This window comes from Xiphias gladius, chromosome 17 (assembly GCF_016859285.1).
Source record: "Xiphias gladius isolate SHS-SW01 ecotype Sanya breed wild chromosome 17, ASM1685928v1, whole genome shotgun sequence".
NCBI lineage: Eukaryota > Metazoa > Chordata > Actinopteri > Istiophoriformes > Xiphiidae > Xiphias > Xiphias gladius.
The window spans coordinates 733,888-752,293 of NC_053416.1; the positions used below are offsets into that span (position 1 = coordinate 733,888).

Here is an 18,406-nt window from a genome sequence, read left to right on the forward strand (position 1 = left end):
ATGTGGTTGTTTGAGGGGAAGCGGACTCCAGACAGCGACTGGTCACCAGTGGCGGGAAATGTCGTCCCAGTTACGCAGAGTCCAGACCTCAACGTGATTCGTAATAAATGTAAAAGGTTAAATTACAAGGGGAGCAGATCCAGGAAGTTTCCGTCACTGTCCCGGACACCGAGATGGGTCTAGCTGGGAAAGTAACTCAGCAACTCCAGCTGCGGTGAAATGTACAAGTGACATAACATGGAACTACCTCGACTTGGCCCTCGAGTCCAGTACTGGAGTAAAAGTACCTACGTAGGGTTCAACGACCGTTTCTGAAATGAAAAACAGGACGAAGGGAACTTTGAACCCATTGAACCTTTATTTTTAGTTGTGAAACCTAAATGACAATAAAACTGAGCATGAAAGAGCAAGTCACCGTTCACACAAACGAGTTTCAGACTCTTTTATTGAAGATCAGAGAAAAACAAAGACGACGACTCGGATCCGGGCGGGAACCAATCCTGAAGAGCAGGCGGAGCCTTCAGTCGTCCAATCAGACGATGCTTACCTTTAACGCAGCCAGAAACAACTCAACACCTGCAACTACCCACCAATAAACCAATCAACAAACCAATCAAGTATTTACAGACTGTAACAGGCAGCAACCAGCGGCTGTCGGATTCAATCACTGTTACACCGGAGATACCAAAAATACTTTAATTTATAAATTAAATCATTTACAGCTTTGACCCAAAGGAAACAAACATTTATTTTCTTAATAAACAGTTTCAGTTCAGTTGTAATTCAGTCCACAGAGAAACAGACCTGAAATGGTCGCCAGAATCCAAATACAAAAATGTATTCAAGTGTACGTTGCCGCGGACCCGGCCTCCGCTCGCTAAAAACACCTTTTCCTCCAAAACGGAAAAGGCGACGGAGGCTGAGAGCAGCAGCAGCAGCAGCAGCGTGGTCACACTTTGCTTTCTTCCGATTGCGCTTCGTCTGTTAAAACCTCCCGCTCCTCCTCTTTTTTCACGTCGGGAAGCTCGCCGGCCTCGGGCTCCGCTTCCTGTTTGACTGAGGTGGCAGCGGTGGCGGAGACAGCGCAGGAAGTGCCCTCCCCTTCTTCTTCTTCTTCAGTCTTTATGAAGGCGCTGAGCGGGTGATCGGCGAGCACCTTGCTGGGTGACGGCGTGACGTCCAGATACGACGACGTCTGAGGACAAACGGCAGCAAGTCAAACGTCTGAAGCTTTGATTGGGAATCGAAATCGTTTCTGTTTCTCTGACTGATTCTTCGGTTACTTACGTTTTTATAATCTTCAAAACAGGAGGGATGGAAGTTCTGTGAGAGAAAACACAAACGCATCAGCATCGGTCAAACAGTAAAACTCTGCAGACTTACTACTCTACTCTGGAGCGTCACTGAACCGCCATTTTCCTTCGCCCCGTTTTACCGTGAGGCGACACGTCCATCAACACTACAGTCAAAAATCTTGTGATTTTAATCGGCACGTCAGAATTTTTAAATCTTAAACTCAAACCTGAACTAACAGAAAAACAATGTCCTTCAGCCCGAGGATGGTTCCAGACTTCACTCACATTTTGTCTCATTTTAGGAACAAATCTGACTCCAGACTGAGCGTCTGAGTTCAACCGAGTACAGACGAGATTCATTACTGTAAAAAACATTTTAAATGATCTCAGAGGTTTAAAGCACAAAATTCCCACTCCAGAAACAAACTGAAGAGTTTATCGATCCAACGGGGCTGTGATTATTGATTAATCTGCTGATCAATGGGTCATAAAAGGTTTCCTGCAATCTAAGGTGACTTCTTCAAATGTATCATTTTGTCTGACCAATGGTCCAAAACCCAAAAGTATTCAGCTGACTGTCATGGAAGAGGAAGGAAATCAGAAAATCTTCACATATGAGGAGCTGGTTTTGTCCGTCCAACGGTCCAGAACTTAAAGCCGTTAAGTTCAGTGAACCGTCACATAAACGAACGGACAAAACAGCCGCAGGTTATTTTTCTGTTGATCAACTAATCAATCAACTAATTGCTCTGGCTTTCGGTGGCGGTGTTGCAGTGTGGTGTCGAACCTTGTCGTCGACCCTGATGGCGTTCTTCAGGAACCAGTCCTCCTCCTCCTCCACCCAGTACGTCTCAAACGGCTCCTGACAGATTTCACACGACTGCGGGAGGAAAAACAACACGTGGTCAACTCAGTTGTTTGATTGCTCATCTCACGTTGCATATTTCTGGAAATCCTCGTTTCACCTTCACTTACTCGCAGGAAACAACGAGTAAAACTTGAGCGTGAACTAAGCGAAACAGACGAAAACAGTTCCTAAACATGAGCGACGTTATTCGCCTGTTGGGGATGATTCTGCCCAGAGCTTTGCTCATCTGTCCACTCAACATGCGTCCCCGCTGGCCACCGTACTCTCTGAGCACCAGCCAATCAACAGCCTTGTCTGAAATCCCTTCCTATTTCCTGTATGTTGTTCGGTATTTACTGTCCGCCGTGATTCTTTTATCAGTCAGGTTCTTGATTGGCCGATTAACCCTCAAACCCGAGACACCTTTACATTTTGTCCCCTAGAGACCAAAACACAAGTCTGTGTCTCACCTCTCCCACTTGGTCCTTGGTGGCTCTCACGCTCTGGAACTCCTTCTCCTTCGCAGCCGCCTGGTTCTTCTGAACCTCCTCCTCGTTCTCCTTCTCAAAGAACTGACTCTTCGCTCGCTCCTCCAGGTCGGCGATCTCCTCAAACTCGATCCAGTCCTGAAGAATGACCCCCCACACACACACACACGAGTTTTAACACCAGGGTTGGGTGACTGAAGGTCCATCCAAACCAGAGTTTAGGATCCTTGAGTTTAGCTTGATGATGGTCAAACTAAACTGGTCAAATGAATTTAAAGGATTTTAGCATCAGGCTGCGACATAACACGACGTGAAAAACTTTCTGAACGATCTGTAGATCTAATTTTGTTGTCACCTCCACAGCAGTATTGTAAAATGTTGATACGAATAAGTGAAATTCTCCAAGTAACACTGCTCGTTATGTTGTTAAGTAAAAGGTTGACTTGAACTGCGGGACTAGAACGTCTTCATGATGCTTGTGAATCAAAAATATCCTCACAAGGAAAATGAGTAACGACTTCAGCTGTTTTGAGGTCAGTTCCTGCAGTGCGAGGTCACCGAATGAGCGTACGAAGTGTGTGTGTGTGTGCTCTCACCGTGAGGCTGTAGTACCAGCGGCGGTGTGTGACCTTCTTGCTGGCGACCTTGCCGGCGTGGTTCTGTCTGAAGTGCCAGTCCAGGTGGTCGGCGTACATGTCGGTCTGAGCGGCGGTGAACCTCATGCTGCACAGACAGCACTGATTCCCTGAGTACAGCTTGGTCACCACGCTCTCGTAACGCCTGGCGGGGGAGGGGCAGGTGTTAAACGGGTCGAGAAGGTCTGAAGCTGTAACATTTGAACCAGACTTGGGCTGCACATGACAATTATTTCATTTGGGATTAACCAATTAATCGTTTGATCTCGGAAACTTCAAGAAAAAGAAGAAAAACTTCCCATTGCAGATTCCCAGTCCGAGACGACGTCTTCAAACGTCTGGTTTTTACCGACCAACAGTTCAAAACCCAGAAAGATTCAGTTTACAAAAGCATCAAACTGAGAAGGTGCAGCTCCGCAGGCGGTGGTCCTGAATTCTCAGACCAGCTGCTGATCTACTGCCTGATTTCAGATTCAGCTCTGAAGCCGATCTGTCGACTCTAAGGCCGTGTGGTCTGTACTCACTGTTTCATGTCATCGACGGTGAAGCTGGTGAGGTCCGGGAGATCTTCGTCCTCCTCCTCCTGCTCCTGCTCCTCCTCTTCCTCCTCCTCTGCTGGTGGAGCTGCTGGAGCCGTGGAAGACGTTTCTGGCGAAAGGAATACAGTTTTTTCATGATTTTCATGTAAAGATACATTAATGTTTGGTAATGTTGGGCTAGGATTAATGCGTACGGCGAGGGTCCAGATGAAGACAGCAGCAGCACATTTCAATACAATTCAGGCTACAACAAAACCTAATTCGGTGCTTAGAAGCATCCTGCAACAGCCGACTGACCGTTGCTGGTGGCTGGCGCGGCGTCGGGCTGCGAGGGTTTGATGATGCCGTTGGAGATGAGCTTGGACAGCAGGTCGTTGACATCAACCTGACCAAAGTGGTTCTCTGGAGGGACAACCTGCGGAGCTGCAGGGACACAGAAACAATCAGTCACCAGTAAGAAACACTACATTTTTAAATTGGGCTTAAACTAATGCAAAGAGGGTTAGAGGTTCACTAACTTATGGTTTATCTTTGGATTGAATTTATACAGATAGTGGCCTGTGAGGATTTACTGTCCTTCAAAACAACTTGTTTTTGTATTTAACATATTCTTAAAACTCTGCTAAAGGGGGAATTCATGTGGAATCCCTCATCAGTTATGAATCAAACAGGCCGTGGTTCTTCCTCAGCATCGGCAAGTCAGGCAAGTCTGAGTGAAAACCGGTAGGAGGACTGTCTTACTCTGCGGTGTGAAAGGCACTGGGTTCTGAGGCAGGAAGGGCTGGTTCATGTTTCCCATATTTCCCATGTTCACCTGAAAACAAGAGTAGATTTAAGAACAGTGGCAGCACAAAGCGACAACAGCCCCACACACCTCTTATAATATAATCTGAATTTTCATATTCAATGTACAGATGAGATCCCCGAATTTGAAGAGAATGTAGGAGAGATTAGCAGTTGATCTAAGAAGACTCGGCGAGGTGGACCTGTAAAGCCTACGAATTTATATTTTCTAATGGGGTCGTCAGTTTTTCCAAAAATCAAACTTGATCGAACTTGAAATGACACTCAGTTCGTTGGAATAAATACGAGCTCCAACTCATAAAAGATGATCAACCAAACAGTAGAAACATAAAACATGTTTGGGCACGTGAGTGATGGATTGACGTGAGGTGTGTCACTCACCGGCTGCTGCATGCCGACAGCAGGAGCAGCAGAGTTGTAGAAGGGGGCGGGGGCCGGCTGGCTGAATTGCGGGGTCGTCTGCATGTTGAAGTTTCCTGCCTGCAGGTTCGGCTGTGCTGGAAACGCCATCGGCCCTGCAGGGAACTGAGGGTTCATGGACTCTTGGAAACACTGGGGGGCCATGGTGAAGTTCTGCTGGGGGGCCATGGGGTTTTCGTAAATGGGTGGGGCCATTTGCCTCATGGGGGGCTGCAAGTTGTGTTGGGGAGGAAACCTGGGAGGGACCTGCTGCCCGGGAGGGCCTTCGAAGCGTGGGGGCCCACCCTGATGAGGCACGTTGGGTATATCATACCTGCTACCTGGCTGGCCGGGCCCTTCGAAACGACTGGGGCCTTCGAACCTCATGGGGCCCATTTGGTTTGAAGGGCCTTCAAAGCGCATGGGCCGCTGCTGCTGGAAGCCCATCGGCCCAGGTCCAGGACCAGGAGCCATGTTGTTATCAAAGCGCCGCGGTGGTTCAAAACGCTGCATTGGGCCCTCAAAGTGCCCTGGTCCGGGCCCCTGTCCAACAAACCTCGCTGGGGCCTGTTGGCCGATGGGACCATCAAACCTCCCAGGTGCCTGAGGGTGAGGGTGACCGTCAAACCTCCCTATACCATCTCCGCCTCTCATTGGACCGTGAGACATGGGGGGGCCATCGGGGCCATCAAACCTCTCTGGTATGTTGTGATGAGGTGGTCCAGCACCATCGAACCTGCCGGGACCCTGGTGGTGAGGCCCATTGAACCGTGATGAGTCATCATACCAGCCTGGAGGGTGTGGTCTGGGGGGGCCCATGTGTTCGGGCCCGTCATACCGGGAAGGCGGGTGCCCTCCGTCGTGAGGAGGTGTGTGTCCCGGGGAGTTGCTGTGCTGTCGGACAGAAGAAAGCGGTCCTCCACGGGCCGGCGCCTTGAGGATGGATTTGGGGGGAGGGTGAGGGTGAGGAGGGACGACATCAAGATTGAGGGGCCCGTCGTCGGAGTGCTCGCTGTTGGGGCTCTCAAAGCGTGGAATCGGGCTCATTTCTGCTGAGTCTTTCTGGTGTAGGGGCGACAGGCGCTCACGTTCAAACCTTGGGGCTGGGGCATCCATACCGGCCGGGCTCGGACAGTTCCTGTGGACCACTGTGCCGGAGGGTGGGTGTCCCTCTGGCCTCCGAGGGTCAGGGTGCCTGGGGTCGACAGAGGGGGCGTACCTCCGCGGAGCGTCGTATCCACTCTTCTGTTCCTCGCGTTCGTCATAACGCTGGCGTTCCGTGAGCGGCGAGTTCCACTCTCTCTCACCTGGATACAACAGATACAAACTCATGAAGACATTTTCTGACTTCCTCAGCCCGCGCCTGTCGATGTACCACAACATCCTGATTTTAGTTCTTTGACTTACAAACAGCTTGAGCTTAGTCATAAATAAGAGTTAAGGTATAACCAAAGAGAATTTCACTGTCTTAAACTCTTCTTCTCTCTAATTAGTGGCTGCAACTCCCGTCATCTCCCGAGAGGCTGACTGTAATGAGTGGGATCTGGTTCTACTGCTGCTGTTGTGAATAATTCAAGATGAGCATATGAGCTGAACTCCTAATTCCATGTGTACACTGTGATCTCTTTAGAAGAGTTTCTAACCCTGCTGAAGTATCACTGATCGAGACCCTGACACCCCGCAGCTCCAGAACCTGACCTCTGACTTCTCTGTGGATAAAGATGACAGATAACAGATAATATTTGCCGTCACAGATCAGTCTCAAAAGAAACACATCATGACGGATATGTTGGGAGCACTGGACTTACTGGACTCTCTGGGGTCGGCTCTCCTCCTGAAGCGAAGTCCGGGCAGAGATTTCAGAGTAGGGAACTCTTTGCCGTGGTTGTACTCCTCGATCATGGGACCCAGCGGAGGTCGTGGCTCTTCACGCTCTTTACTCCGCCTTTCACCTGTAAGAGTCATTAACCAACAGACATCAGTGACACAGGCCTTAGAATGCAGTAAACACAGCTGGCTTCTTCATGAAGCTCTGAGGTCGCGGCTTTTCCAGATCTTTTTCTCCCTTAAAAGTGAGGCTGATGGTTGAAGATGAGGTAACTGATGTTAGTGAAGCAGAGCGACAAACTCAAGCTGGCCAACCAACACACCAAACTTCAGCCAACTGTGAACAGGAGAAGAAATTAACTCTGTCTGTAGTACATTTAATTTCAGACGACCTGCACCTGTACAGGCTTGTGGATAACGATGTGTTTCACTGGTAGCCGGCGTTTCTGGAGAAATAATAATCCTAGGTGCAAAGCAGAACTTATTTCCCCTTACTCCAGCACACGTCAGACATTAACACAGGGGTCGCAGTCAGTAAATGACACTTTCATTCCATTATTCTCACACAGGAGTCTTATCATTTTGTCTATAAAATGTTAGAAGATAGTGAAAACGCTTATAATTTCCCACAGCCCAAGGTGATTTAGACAGCTTGTTTTATTCGACCTGCAGTCCAAAACCCAAAGAAACTCAGTTTACTATCATATATGACCAAGGCATCACATCCTCACATTTCAGAAAATGGAATTAAAAAATATTTGGCATTTTTGGCGGGAAAATTACTAAAACGACTGAGGCCTAACAATTATTTCCTTTATCGAGTAATCTGCTCATTATTTTCTTGAATAATCAATTAATTGTTTGGTCGATAAAAAAGCAGGGTACAACTTAATCAACTTCTTCATTAGATGTCCTGTTTTGTCTGACAAACAGTCCAAAGGCCACAAATTTTCAATTTTCTATAAGACCAAGTAAAGCATCAAATTCGTACATTTGAGAATGTGAAACCAACAAATTTATGAAATTTTTGCTTGAAAAATGACTTCAAAAAAAAAAAAAAAAAAGCCTGAATGACTTGTCATTATTTTTTGTTGACTAATAAATTAACTGACTAATCATCGCAGCTCCAGTTGATACTCATTCTCTTTTCCCAGATCCTCCTCAGCTCACCTTGTCTCTCCCGTGGCCCCCGGCTGTATTTATGTGACAGTGGGTGTCCGGTGCTCCGGCCGCCACCCGTCTTCTCGCCCGTTCCCACTTCCTCGCCATCTTCCGGACTCTCCTCGCCCTCCCACTCCTCTCCGGTGACTCGGTGGGTTACCTGCGTCTTTCTCAACTTAGACTTATGCTCATAGTACGACAGCTCCGCTGCGTCCATGGTTTCGTGGGGGCGGAGCTGAGCGGAGGGGGGCGTGGTCAGCAGCGGCTGTTTTATGATAGAGAAGTCGCCGGAGTCGTCCCAGCTCTCCGAGCGCTGCTGCTTCTCCTCCTGATACTGGAAGAAATGTTTGATCTGGTGGGCCATGTTAAGGAAGTCCTCCTGGGAAATCTCCCCGCTCTCCAGACGCTTACTGGCCTGCAGGGAAACACAGAGATGACAACTTTGAGAGGATTGTCGAGGGGAAAAAGTGAGGAGAACACATTTTTCATCAGATATAGGTGGTGATTCTCTGTAGGTTTATCAGACAGACTCTTTTTACATTAAACACTGTCTTCACATTGTTATTTCATACATTTGAATTTTAAAAATAACGAGTATGACCACTTAAAAAAAAAAAAAAAAACTGAACAATACTAAAATACTGCAGTAAACCATGTATTTATCCCTTTATGCCAAAGACTGGGTGTTTGTTCCCCTAATTCTTATACAGCTTTGGGCTGGTTAGGAACTGACTCTGAATGTGATACTAAAACTGTTAAATGACTTTCAATACATTTAATGGGAAAAAAAACACTTTTAGGGCAAAATGGATGACTCAAAGACAAAGAAAGCCTTCAGATTCGTATTCCAACCCTAATATCGAAAGACCGAAACAGTTTATTGTACCCGCTTATGCTGAGTGCCTGTGGGTGGAAATAATGGCTGCAACATTTTTCGTTGTCTCTCTGTATTTCTGTAGGTTTTGTGGACTTTTCCGCATGCAGTAAACCTGTGTGAGCGGTGTTCGTCAACGTACCCTCCTGAGCAGGTCCTTCTTGGAGGCGGAGTTGAGGACCTCAGGTATCTGCAGGTTGGCGTCCACGCTGAGGCGGTGCTTCGGGGTTCGGGGGGTGGTGGGGCGAGTTGGGGTGCTGTACGGTTTGTGTCTCTGAGGTCCAGGCTTCACGTGAGGGTCCTCTGACAGCTTCAAACTAAAGGGGAAACACAGGTTGGGTTTTTAAATGATCTAACTGATGCATCAAGAAACAACTACACAGCCTGATATACTGCTGTGGTACTGTTTGTAGTTTAAGTCCATTATCAAGTAAAAATACCAGTAAATACTCTGAGATGTGATGATTTTCTGTTTTTTTTCACTGCATATCACAGCATATTTAATATATATATATATCTTAGTTTTTGACTGTTGGTAAAAATCAGCATATCAAAATTAAAACATAACTCAAAGTTGAACTCTTCCCACCACAGGATCAGCACCTGAGTCGTATAATGACAGGGAAAACCCTGGTATGATCAGTGAAAGGTGAATTAAAGTAATATACTCACTGTTTGGTCTCCTCCCAGCCACTCCTCCAGCGGTGAGGAGCCTCCTTGGTCTCTTTGCTGCCTCCGTCATGGCTGCGTGGGGAATGAGAGTCTCTGGACTCTGAGTGCCGGTCCTCCGATGGCCTCTTCGACCTCCTGCTCTCTGACTGGTTCTTCTTGGGCATGAGCCTGTCCTCTCGGCCAGGCTTGCCGTGTTGCGGTTCGTCTACGCGGATCCTCCTGGGTTTGCCCGGTTTGTGAGAGGGTGACGGGGACAGTGAGCTGCTTCTGGCTCTGCCCTTGGGCGACCGCCTGTCCTTCCTCTTCGGGGAGGAGGTGGGGGAGCGTGACCTGGACCGAGATCGGGTGCGTTTCCTGGCGTGTGTTCGAGCATTGCCTCCGGTCTTGAACTCGACCTTATCGGCGGACTCCTCGCGGTCGTGTCTGGTCACCGAGCCGTTCACCAGCTTCCCTTTGCTGAACCTCTGAGGCTCTGCTCCCTGTGCTGCCTCCTCTCTCTCCTTCTTGTCGCTGCATCTCTTCTTCTCCTTCAGCTCGTCGTCTTTGGCCTCTCCCGTCTTGTCCTGTGTGCGTTTCCTCAGCCTGGGATCTTTCTTCATGCCATCACCTGACTTTGGCACCTCAGCTTCCACCTGTTTGTTTTTGCTCTGGACACTTTTGACAATCGGAGACGGAGACTTGGACTTGGGCTTCTCCTCTAACACCTCTTTCCTCGGGATCCTGGCCTTGTCCGGCCGTGGTGATTTCTCCGGCAGTCGTTTCTCAGGTGTCAGAGCAGGACTTCCAGTCTTGGGGGGACTGTCTTTTTTTCCAGCAGGCTGTTCTTTGGGTTGGGAGGCAGCTGGGGTGCTGGTGCGGTTCAGGCGGGGGTCTCTGGTGGACGGCTTTGTGTCAGACTGAGTCTGAGGAGGGATCCAGGGTCGGACCACCGGGGCAGTCTGGCTGACGAGCTTTGGCACTGTGGTCTGTGCTGCCGGAGTGGAGGCTGGAGCCGGTGTTGGTAACACAAATCCACCAGCCTGCAGACACATTAAACAACTGTTGGTGCCGGGAGAAATTTTTTATCTAACCCACGTGGATGATCAGATGTGACAACAGACTGACAGGAGGTGGTTAAATGTAATATGTAAGAGTTCTCCTGTTTTCCTGTCGGTTGAATGGTGTTGTTCACTTCACTGTGTAGAGTTTGACTTAAAATTTATCTGCTGAAGGAGCAATGTTTCTCTGAGCTAGTCTTAAATCTCTGTTTAACACCTGGACTTACCTGCAGGACTTACGACATCAAAACTAGTCACACAAAAATGTCACAAAAACTGAGAACAGCCTTTTCAGGGAAGTGGGAGACAGCTTGTGTCCAAAAAGTATTGACATACTCCTAGATTTTGGATTTTTACATGACAGAGAAGGAGGAGATGTAATTTTAAAAATTCTTGATCTGGATTTTTTTGTGGGAAAAAAAACAAAACACTGACCCAAATTATTATTAAAATCTGAGTATTTTATCTATTTTAAAACATGTTTGGAGGTTGTGTTTTTTTAAGAATCTAACAGGAAAGAGTTACAGGTGTCCCTGGTTGTCACTGTCAGTTCTCTTTCAACAAGACGAAGAAGCTGAGCTGCTGCTGTTCAGCTGGATGGTTTCCTGCATGACTGTATATCTGACGTGCTGCAGGTTTCTCCTGATGCTGCCTAATGTAAGAGTTTCTGAACTGTAACAAGTTCATTTTTTAAGAACCAGAAACTTGTGGAGAAGCACACTTTCTGATAACTAATAACTTCTCTGTAGTGAATTTTAAACCCTCTAAGCTTCCATTCACATGACCAGTTAGAAAACACATCTGAGGACGAGTACAGTTTTTTACAATCTGCTGTGCTTAGTGATTTTACTAATGTCAGAAGAAAATACACATAATCTTATCTGTTTTATCTAGTTTTCCTTTTATGTCGATCTGTTTTATTATTACATTTTCATCATTTTCTTTCTCTAATTGTTTTACTGTTAAAATTTGTGCTGTTTTATCAGCTTGTCAGTGAAGTGTAAAACACTGAACTGCACTAATCTGGATGAAAGGTGCTATAAAAATAAGTTATCGATTGATTCTAAAGGAAAGGTTCATGTAATTGTCCAATTCTCCATGTGAGCCACAGAAAGATCCCATGTTGAACCAACTCTAAATTAAGAGGCGGGGGAAAAAACCCACTGCCCTGGTTCTGGTTCAACCAGATCAACAAGCAGATTTGGAATCAGATCTCAACTATAAACCAGCCCTTGTTTGTCCTACCAGCTGTGCTTTGGTGTGCTCCAGCTCCAGCTCGATCTTCTTCTGCTGAAGCTCCAGAAGCTGTTTCTGTTTGGCTAGCAGCTGCTGCCGGATCAGCTGCTCCTGGGTCAGGCTGGACTGGCTGATGGCGGGGACCGGCTGGGGAGCGGGCGCAGGCGCCGGCGCCGGCTGGGAGGGAACCGGCTGCGGAGAGGATGCCTCCTCAGACTGGAGGCACGCCGAGGTTATTGAGTCACAGCCATGAAAGGGAAGAGACAGAGAGAGGTTTTAAGTCAAAGTCCACGTCCTCTAGTTCTGTTCTTGAGTCCACTTGAGGTTCTGCTTCCTGAAGTTTTTCCCCTTTCAGAGACTCACTACTTTTCCCTCACTACAGTTCAGAGGGATATAATTTGCTTCTTACTCCCCGACATTTATCTGAAGGCTGGACTTACTGGTTATTTATAGACTCTGACTTAACATTAAACAGTAGATAAATGTGGCTTCAACAACCTGGTATGTCCAAGTTTTTTTCAGGGACAAAAAAAAAAAAAAAAAAAGCCTTGTTCCAGCTTTAGTGCCACAAATTCATACATTTAAGAGAATTTAATCAAGACCAACTCCGTTCCTTCAAATTCACACAAGAGGCATTGGCGAGTCCAAAATTATGAACAATTTTAAAGTTCTTTTTAGGGATGTTTTTCTGGCTAGTGACATTTGTTTAGGACCTAAAAATGCTTCACTAATGCATGTAGACCTCCAACAATTAATTATATATATATATATATATATATATATATATATATATATATTTTTATATATATCTATATATTTTTTTTTTTTTTAAATTTATTTATTTATTTTTTTGCAAGAATGAAACTAATTTCTCTGATTCCAGCTTCTCAAATGTGAGGATTACCTGTTTCTCTTCGTCCTGTAACAGTAAACTGAGTATCTTTGGGTTTTAAACTGTTGGTCGGACAAAACAAGACATTTACAGATGTCACCTTGGACTATTTTATGTAAGAATGGGCATTTTTCATTATTTCCTGACCTTTCATAGACAAACAAGTCAGCAAAAATTTCTTGATCAATAGTTTAGTCTATGAAATGTGAAAGACTGAAAAAAATGCCTATGACAACTGCATAGATGGTAAATAAAGAAAATCCTCATTTGAAGGAGCAGAAACCAGAGAATGTTTGAAATGTTTGCTTGAAAAATGAAAATAAATAAATAAATAAATAAATAATCGTAATAGTTGCCAATTAATTTTTGGAAAAAGTTTAATTAATCCAATAAATTAAATGACTGACTGTGTCATCTCTAAATGCAGGGCATTTTTCCCAGCACAAACTCAGTGTTTGCAGTGGTGAAGCTGAAACACAATAGGAAATTCAAGTTGCTAAATGTTGCTCCTCCTGTCTTACTGTGTTGTTTAAAGGTTTTTGGTTCTTTACAACAGAGTTCAAGAAAAATACATCAAAACATTTTAGGTTCTGGAAACCTTAAACGAGTTACTCAGTGGATTAACATCCCTTCATAACTTAATGTCATTCTGCTGATATTTTGTTACACATACTTTGGCATTTTCATTAACTGTGATAAAGTTTGTTTTTTCATTGAGTGCATAGCAATTGACATTGTTTTATCTCATCTCAAAATACTGACACGCTGTTGGAAAATTTTGATCTTGAAAAATTTAAACTATTTTAACAACAGATGTTTCTTGCCTCGTCGCACTGACAGTTTGTTTTTATCTGAAGAACTTTCCACTTCGCTGTGGAACGAACTACATCTAACAAGGTGAAAAAAATACCACCACAGCCGCGCAGACACTCTGAAAGGCTCCGATTGCACATAACTCTGAATGTATCAACAAATTTTATTTAGATCTTAATGAACGGCAAAAAAGCAAAGGCTCAGTTGCAGCATGATGTGGTGTTTGCAGCACATACACACCTGTTTTAAAAACTTGGGGTTGACATGAATGCTGGCATTGACGGTGGGCGGCAGCGGCTTGATGGGCCAGGCCGGGTCCAGAGAGTTGACCCGGACGTCCAGCGCATACAGTTTCTTCAGAGGAAACACATCGTCCCACGTTGATCGTAACTTGAACAGACTCTTTCTAGTGTTTTCATCCACCTACAAACAGAGGACATGACTTGGTCCAAAGCTACAAACAAAAGTCTGTAACACACTCAGTAACATCACAGCAAAGGATAATACAGATCTTTTACATGTGTTAGTTCTATGTTCATTACAAGTAAAAGGGGAAAAATATACTTTAAAATACTGTTTAAGCACTTTTTGGGAGTGTAAGTCAAAGTAAAAAATCAAAACTTTTATTAACAAGACTATGTCATGGCCTTAAGTACAAAAGGAGCAGAGTGCAGCAGCTACACATAAAAAGCAAGCAACACAAACAGGAGGGCAGTGGGCTGCTAAGATTTTTAGTGATTAATTTTAAACAATGCTAAACGGCAGCAAAGAGAACTGTACCTTTTCAAAGACACATATAAATGAAGTGATTAGGTTTTTAGCAAACACTGCTAGGTACTCTCCTCCAACATTCTTCACTATGGAATCCACTAAGTACAAAACTGGAAGCTTCTCGGTAGCTGGGGCCTGGAGTAATAGAGAACTCAACAAGTTTAGAAAACAACAGGGGTTAAACCAACATTTCAGAACAAATGCTCAAATTACAACTTGACAGGATTTAACAGGGGATGACAGCCCTCCCCCTCACTACCCGCTGTGAGAAAACTTAAAATTAAAATTTGGAAAATCCAAAAAAGAAAAAAAAAGAAAAAAGTCTGAAAAAGCATAAGAGTTGATAGATCCGATTTTTTTTGGTGGGGGGGCAAAAAGAAAACCCATAAAAAGCAGTCCACAGTACACAAGGTGTTTCTTCAGTCTGGAATCAAAATTAAATCAAGGAAAAATACCCAGATAAACTCCTTTGTAACCACGACGAAGAATTGATTAAAAAAAAAAAATATCCAGAAAAATCTTCCATCTTCTAGAGCATTCAGTCATTTCAGTGCCTGCAAACATGGATCTCGGGGATGATCCTTTTCTGGGGAGAAAAAAAGTCTGATGCACAGAGGATTTAAAAAAAAGAAAAAAAAAGGAGCTGAGTCTTGTCCTCTGGAACCTTTTTACCTCCAAAGAGGGTTTTCCCATAAACCGCTCTTTGTACGTTACCCTGATGACACATCAGCGAGTTTCACTCCACACCCAGTGAGTTTTATTCACTCACACTCATTCAAAGTTTTATCCCTCAAAGGGTTTTTCTTCCCTCAGTTGTTAAAAAACACCGATAACCCATTAGGAAATAGGACAAGTGATTTGTCAGCATTTAAAGAAGCTGCTAGCTGAAATTAAACTCTACACACTTATGCAAAAGTCTGTTACTAAACTTTGCAGCATCAGTTGAGTATATACTGTTTGTACAACCAGTCCGAACACGCCGAGTCAGACTCGGCCTCGTCAGTAAATGTAAACCAGAGTCATACCAATAAATTACACTGGGAAATAAAAAATGACAAAAAGCACATTTCACATTTTTTATTATAACATTTTAACCATTCAATGACATTTCAGTAATTCAAGATTCACTAGTGAATTAATGCAAAGAAACTCTTATCTGATCCGATCAGCCTTCAAGTGACCAAAGCTTTGTGTCGCCAGGCGTCAAAGTGCAAACACTAACCACAGAGGTAACTCAGGCAAACTGCTGACTGAAAAATCATTTCTATGGAGGGCGGAGGGGGCTCTGAAGAGGCCCAGTCTCCTGTGTTAAACAATAACTACCCGACAATATTTATTGACAATAGAAAAACAGATGTAGTCTGACCTCAATCGGCAGGTATAAAGAATATGACTGCAAGGATACAGTGACGAATGCCAAAATACTCCTAGTGGCTGGGAATAGTCAGGGCTGCAAACTAAGTCAAAATCCACCGCAACAGATCGGATTCCTAGAAGAGTTTGACTTCCTGGGCTAGTTCTATAACTTTTCATAAAAAGGCTGGTTCTCTACAGCGTCACTAACACGCTGCCCCCTTGTCCATTAGGTCAGCCTAATGTTTATAATACCTGCCACAGTTCAAATGTCCATGGAGATAAATCGACCTCGGATCGTTAAATTGTTTAAATTAGCTTCAGTGCTGTCTTCCTGTTTTATTTTCCCCAGAAACAAAAGGGAGGCTCTTCAACAGCCTCCTCAAAAGTCTCAAAGAAGTCAAATTATAAACGACAGTTAAGAGGAAGTGAACACCCCCCTTTCCCCTGATTTTATAACTAATCTTTGGGTGGTAAACTCAATTATCCACGTTTTTTTTTTTAAATGTCGTCTTTTGTATCTGCCTCCTCCCTGTTGTCTTCTTGTAAAGAACTTTTAGCAAAGGCATCCAGTTTCAGGACAATAGACGGAACCTTTGGCAACGACTTACTACCTCAAAGTCACCTTTAATGAACCGAGTTAGCTAAAAACGCTGTCTTTTGGTTACATATTTTGACCTCGAAGTAAGTGGTTTTCGGCAACCTCACATTCAACACCAATGGCATCGCTCAGACCTTTAGCTAAATAACTTTACGGTGGATTTTTACCCCAGTTGAGCCCGAGAGCACACCAGGTTAAGCTCAATTTGGAATCAGTGCGGCGACTTTCGATAAAGATTAACTGCTCCAAAATCCTGTCTTGTTTAAAACTAAATATATTAATATATAAACGAGCTTCTCAATTTAATACATTAAAAAAAATCGAGATAAAAAAAAGGCAGTGCCTCTCGATAGTGTCGCTAACCAGAACAACAACGAAATGTAACGTATCTAGGTGACATGTCTCAACGATAGCCGCCATGTTAGCACATCGTCGACTGGGCCTACTATACATACAGCGACATAAGGCATCTGAAATTGAAAGTATTCTATATTCATAAAAACCTTGCTTATTTGTGCTTCAATAATTGCGACGATATCCTTGGCGAAGTTGAGGTTTTCCTCGGCCAGAATGGTCAGCATGTTGATGTGTGGCTTGCTGTTGAATGTCAGGTCTTCCAGCGAGGACTGATACTCTCGGCAGGCATCTTCCCTCGCCGCGCTGTCGTCCATCTTTGAGCTGAGCGACCCGGGAAAAGCTACACCAGCTTTATCAATACCATAACCATTGATCAACAGGCAGTCCATGTACTCATGTAGCTAACTGTTCTGCCCTGACTCGGTGTAAAATAACGCCGGATTCGTGGTTTAGTTCGGCCGCCGCCTGTCTTAGTTCTCTGCGCGTTTTCGACGACAAGAAGATGGCGACTGTAACTAGAGGCCTCCAACGTCACAGGAAAGGTTTTATATCCCGCATGACGTCACTGCAGTCCCATTGGCTTGTCCTAGGCCGTCTGGCCCGCGGTTTTGATTTCGATTGGCTCGATGGAATAACAGCCACACAAGCGAGCCAATCAGATTGAAACAGTGTGAGATTATTACATAACAAAAGCCACAGCCACAGGATGATTATCCAACACAACAACATGAGGCCAACGCATGTAGGCTTGGTTTACAGATTAAAAATAAATATTAAAAATTAAAAATATCAGCAAATCTATATTAAAGCAAGGCGTGCAAATCATAATATAATGATGGGATTCATTGAAATATGTTCACATGCAAGCCTATGATGTAATCATAGGCTTGCATGTGACCAGTGTGGCGCTCCCTACGGTGTGTTCAGAAAGTATTCAGACCCCTTCACTTTTTTCACATTTTATGTTGCAGCCTGATGCTAAAGTTATTTGAATTCATTTTTCCCCTCCATCACTCTACACTCGAAACCCCATAATGAAAAAGCCGAAACAGAACTTATGAATTTTATGCAAATTTATTAAACCGAAATAAACTGAAATATCACATTGACAGAAGTATTCAGACACTTTACTCGGTACTTAGTGGAAGCACCTTTGGCAGCGATGACAGCCTCGAGTCTTCTTGGGTTTGAAGCGACAAGCTCTGCACATCTGGATTTAGGGATTTTCTGCCATCCTTATCTGCAGATCCTCTCAACCTCAGGCAGGTTGGATGGGGGCCGTCGGTGGACAGCCATTTTTCAGGTCTCTCCAGAGATGCTGGATTGGGTTCAAGACAGGGCTCTGGCTGGACCACATTCACAGGGTTGTCCCTAAAAGCCTTCTGTGTAGGATTAGTGCAGACCTACGCTGTAGCCTGGACCAGCGGCCTACGCCGTCGTGAGCATGTGGTCGATCGGCGTATGTCTGAGCAAATGAGCACAACAGAAAGACCGCAGGTGGCTTGAAAAGTGCTATGTGAACAAAAAGAGTATATGAATTTAGAAATCGCTGCTTTCTTAATGTTTGCGACATGATTTTCATGTTCAGAAGGGGGACCGACCATAGAATCACTGACCCGAAGAGCCGCTCTCTGACAGGTTTCAAGTGTGATTTCGAAAAAGAAATGGGAGCTGACGGCTGCGTTTGTACTCGCTGTAAACATGAAATAACCTTGAAAGAAACTCTACTTGTGGCAGGTTTGCTCCACTAATTTAATGTTTGGAGTAATGAGTCATTCATAAAGACTGACAGACTAATCTGTTGT

At 44.7% G+C, this 18,406-nt stretch overlaps 1 protein-coding gene across 1 annotated transcript; it reads right to left on the reverse strand.

Annotated features, from left to right (window-relative positions):
• Positions 1–339: 339 nt before the first annotated feature.
• On the reverse strand, positions 340–17,115 carry pcf11 (PCF11 cleavage and polyadenylation factor subunit). Its single transcript, XM_040150345.1, has 17 exons — positions 16,748–17,115; positions 14,300–14,425; positions 13,760–13,942; positions 11,824–12,030; positions 9,542–10,560; positions 9,012–9,186; positions 8,005–8,410; positions 6,816–6,959; positions 4,990–6,314; positions 4,546–4,618; positions 4,102–4,227; positions 3,790–3,913; positions 3,227–3,410; positions 2,613–2,768; positions 2,083–2,175; positions 1,288–1,323; positions 340–1,195 (listed from the first exon to the last, which is right to left on the reverse strand). Exons 1-17 carry the CDS (start codon positions 16,988–16,990, stop codon positions 950–952), a joined length of 4,866 nt encoding a protein of 1,621 aa, XP_040006279.1. The 5' UTR covers positions 16,991–17,115; the 3' UTR covers positions 340–949.
• Positions 17,116–18,406: the final 1,291 nt, after the last annotated feature.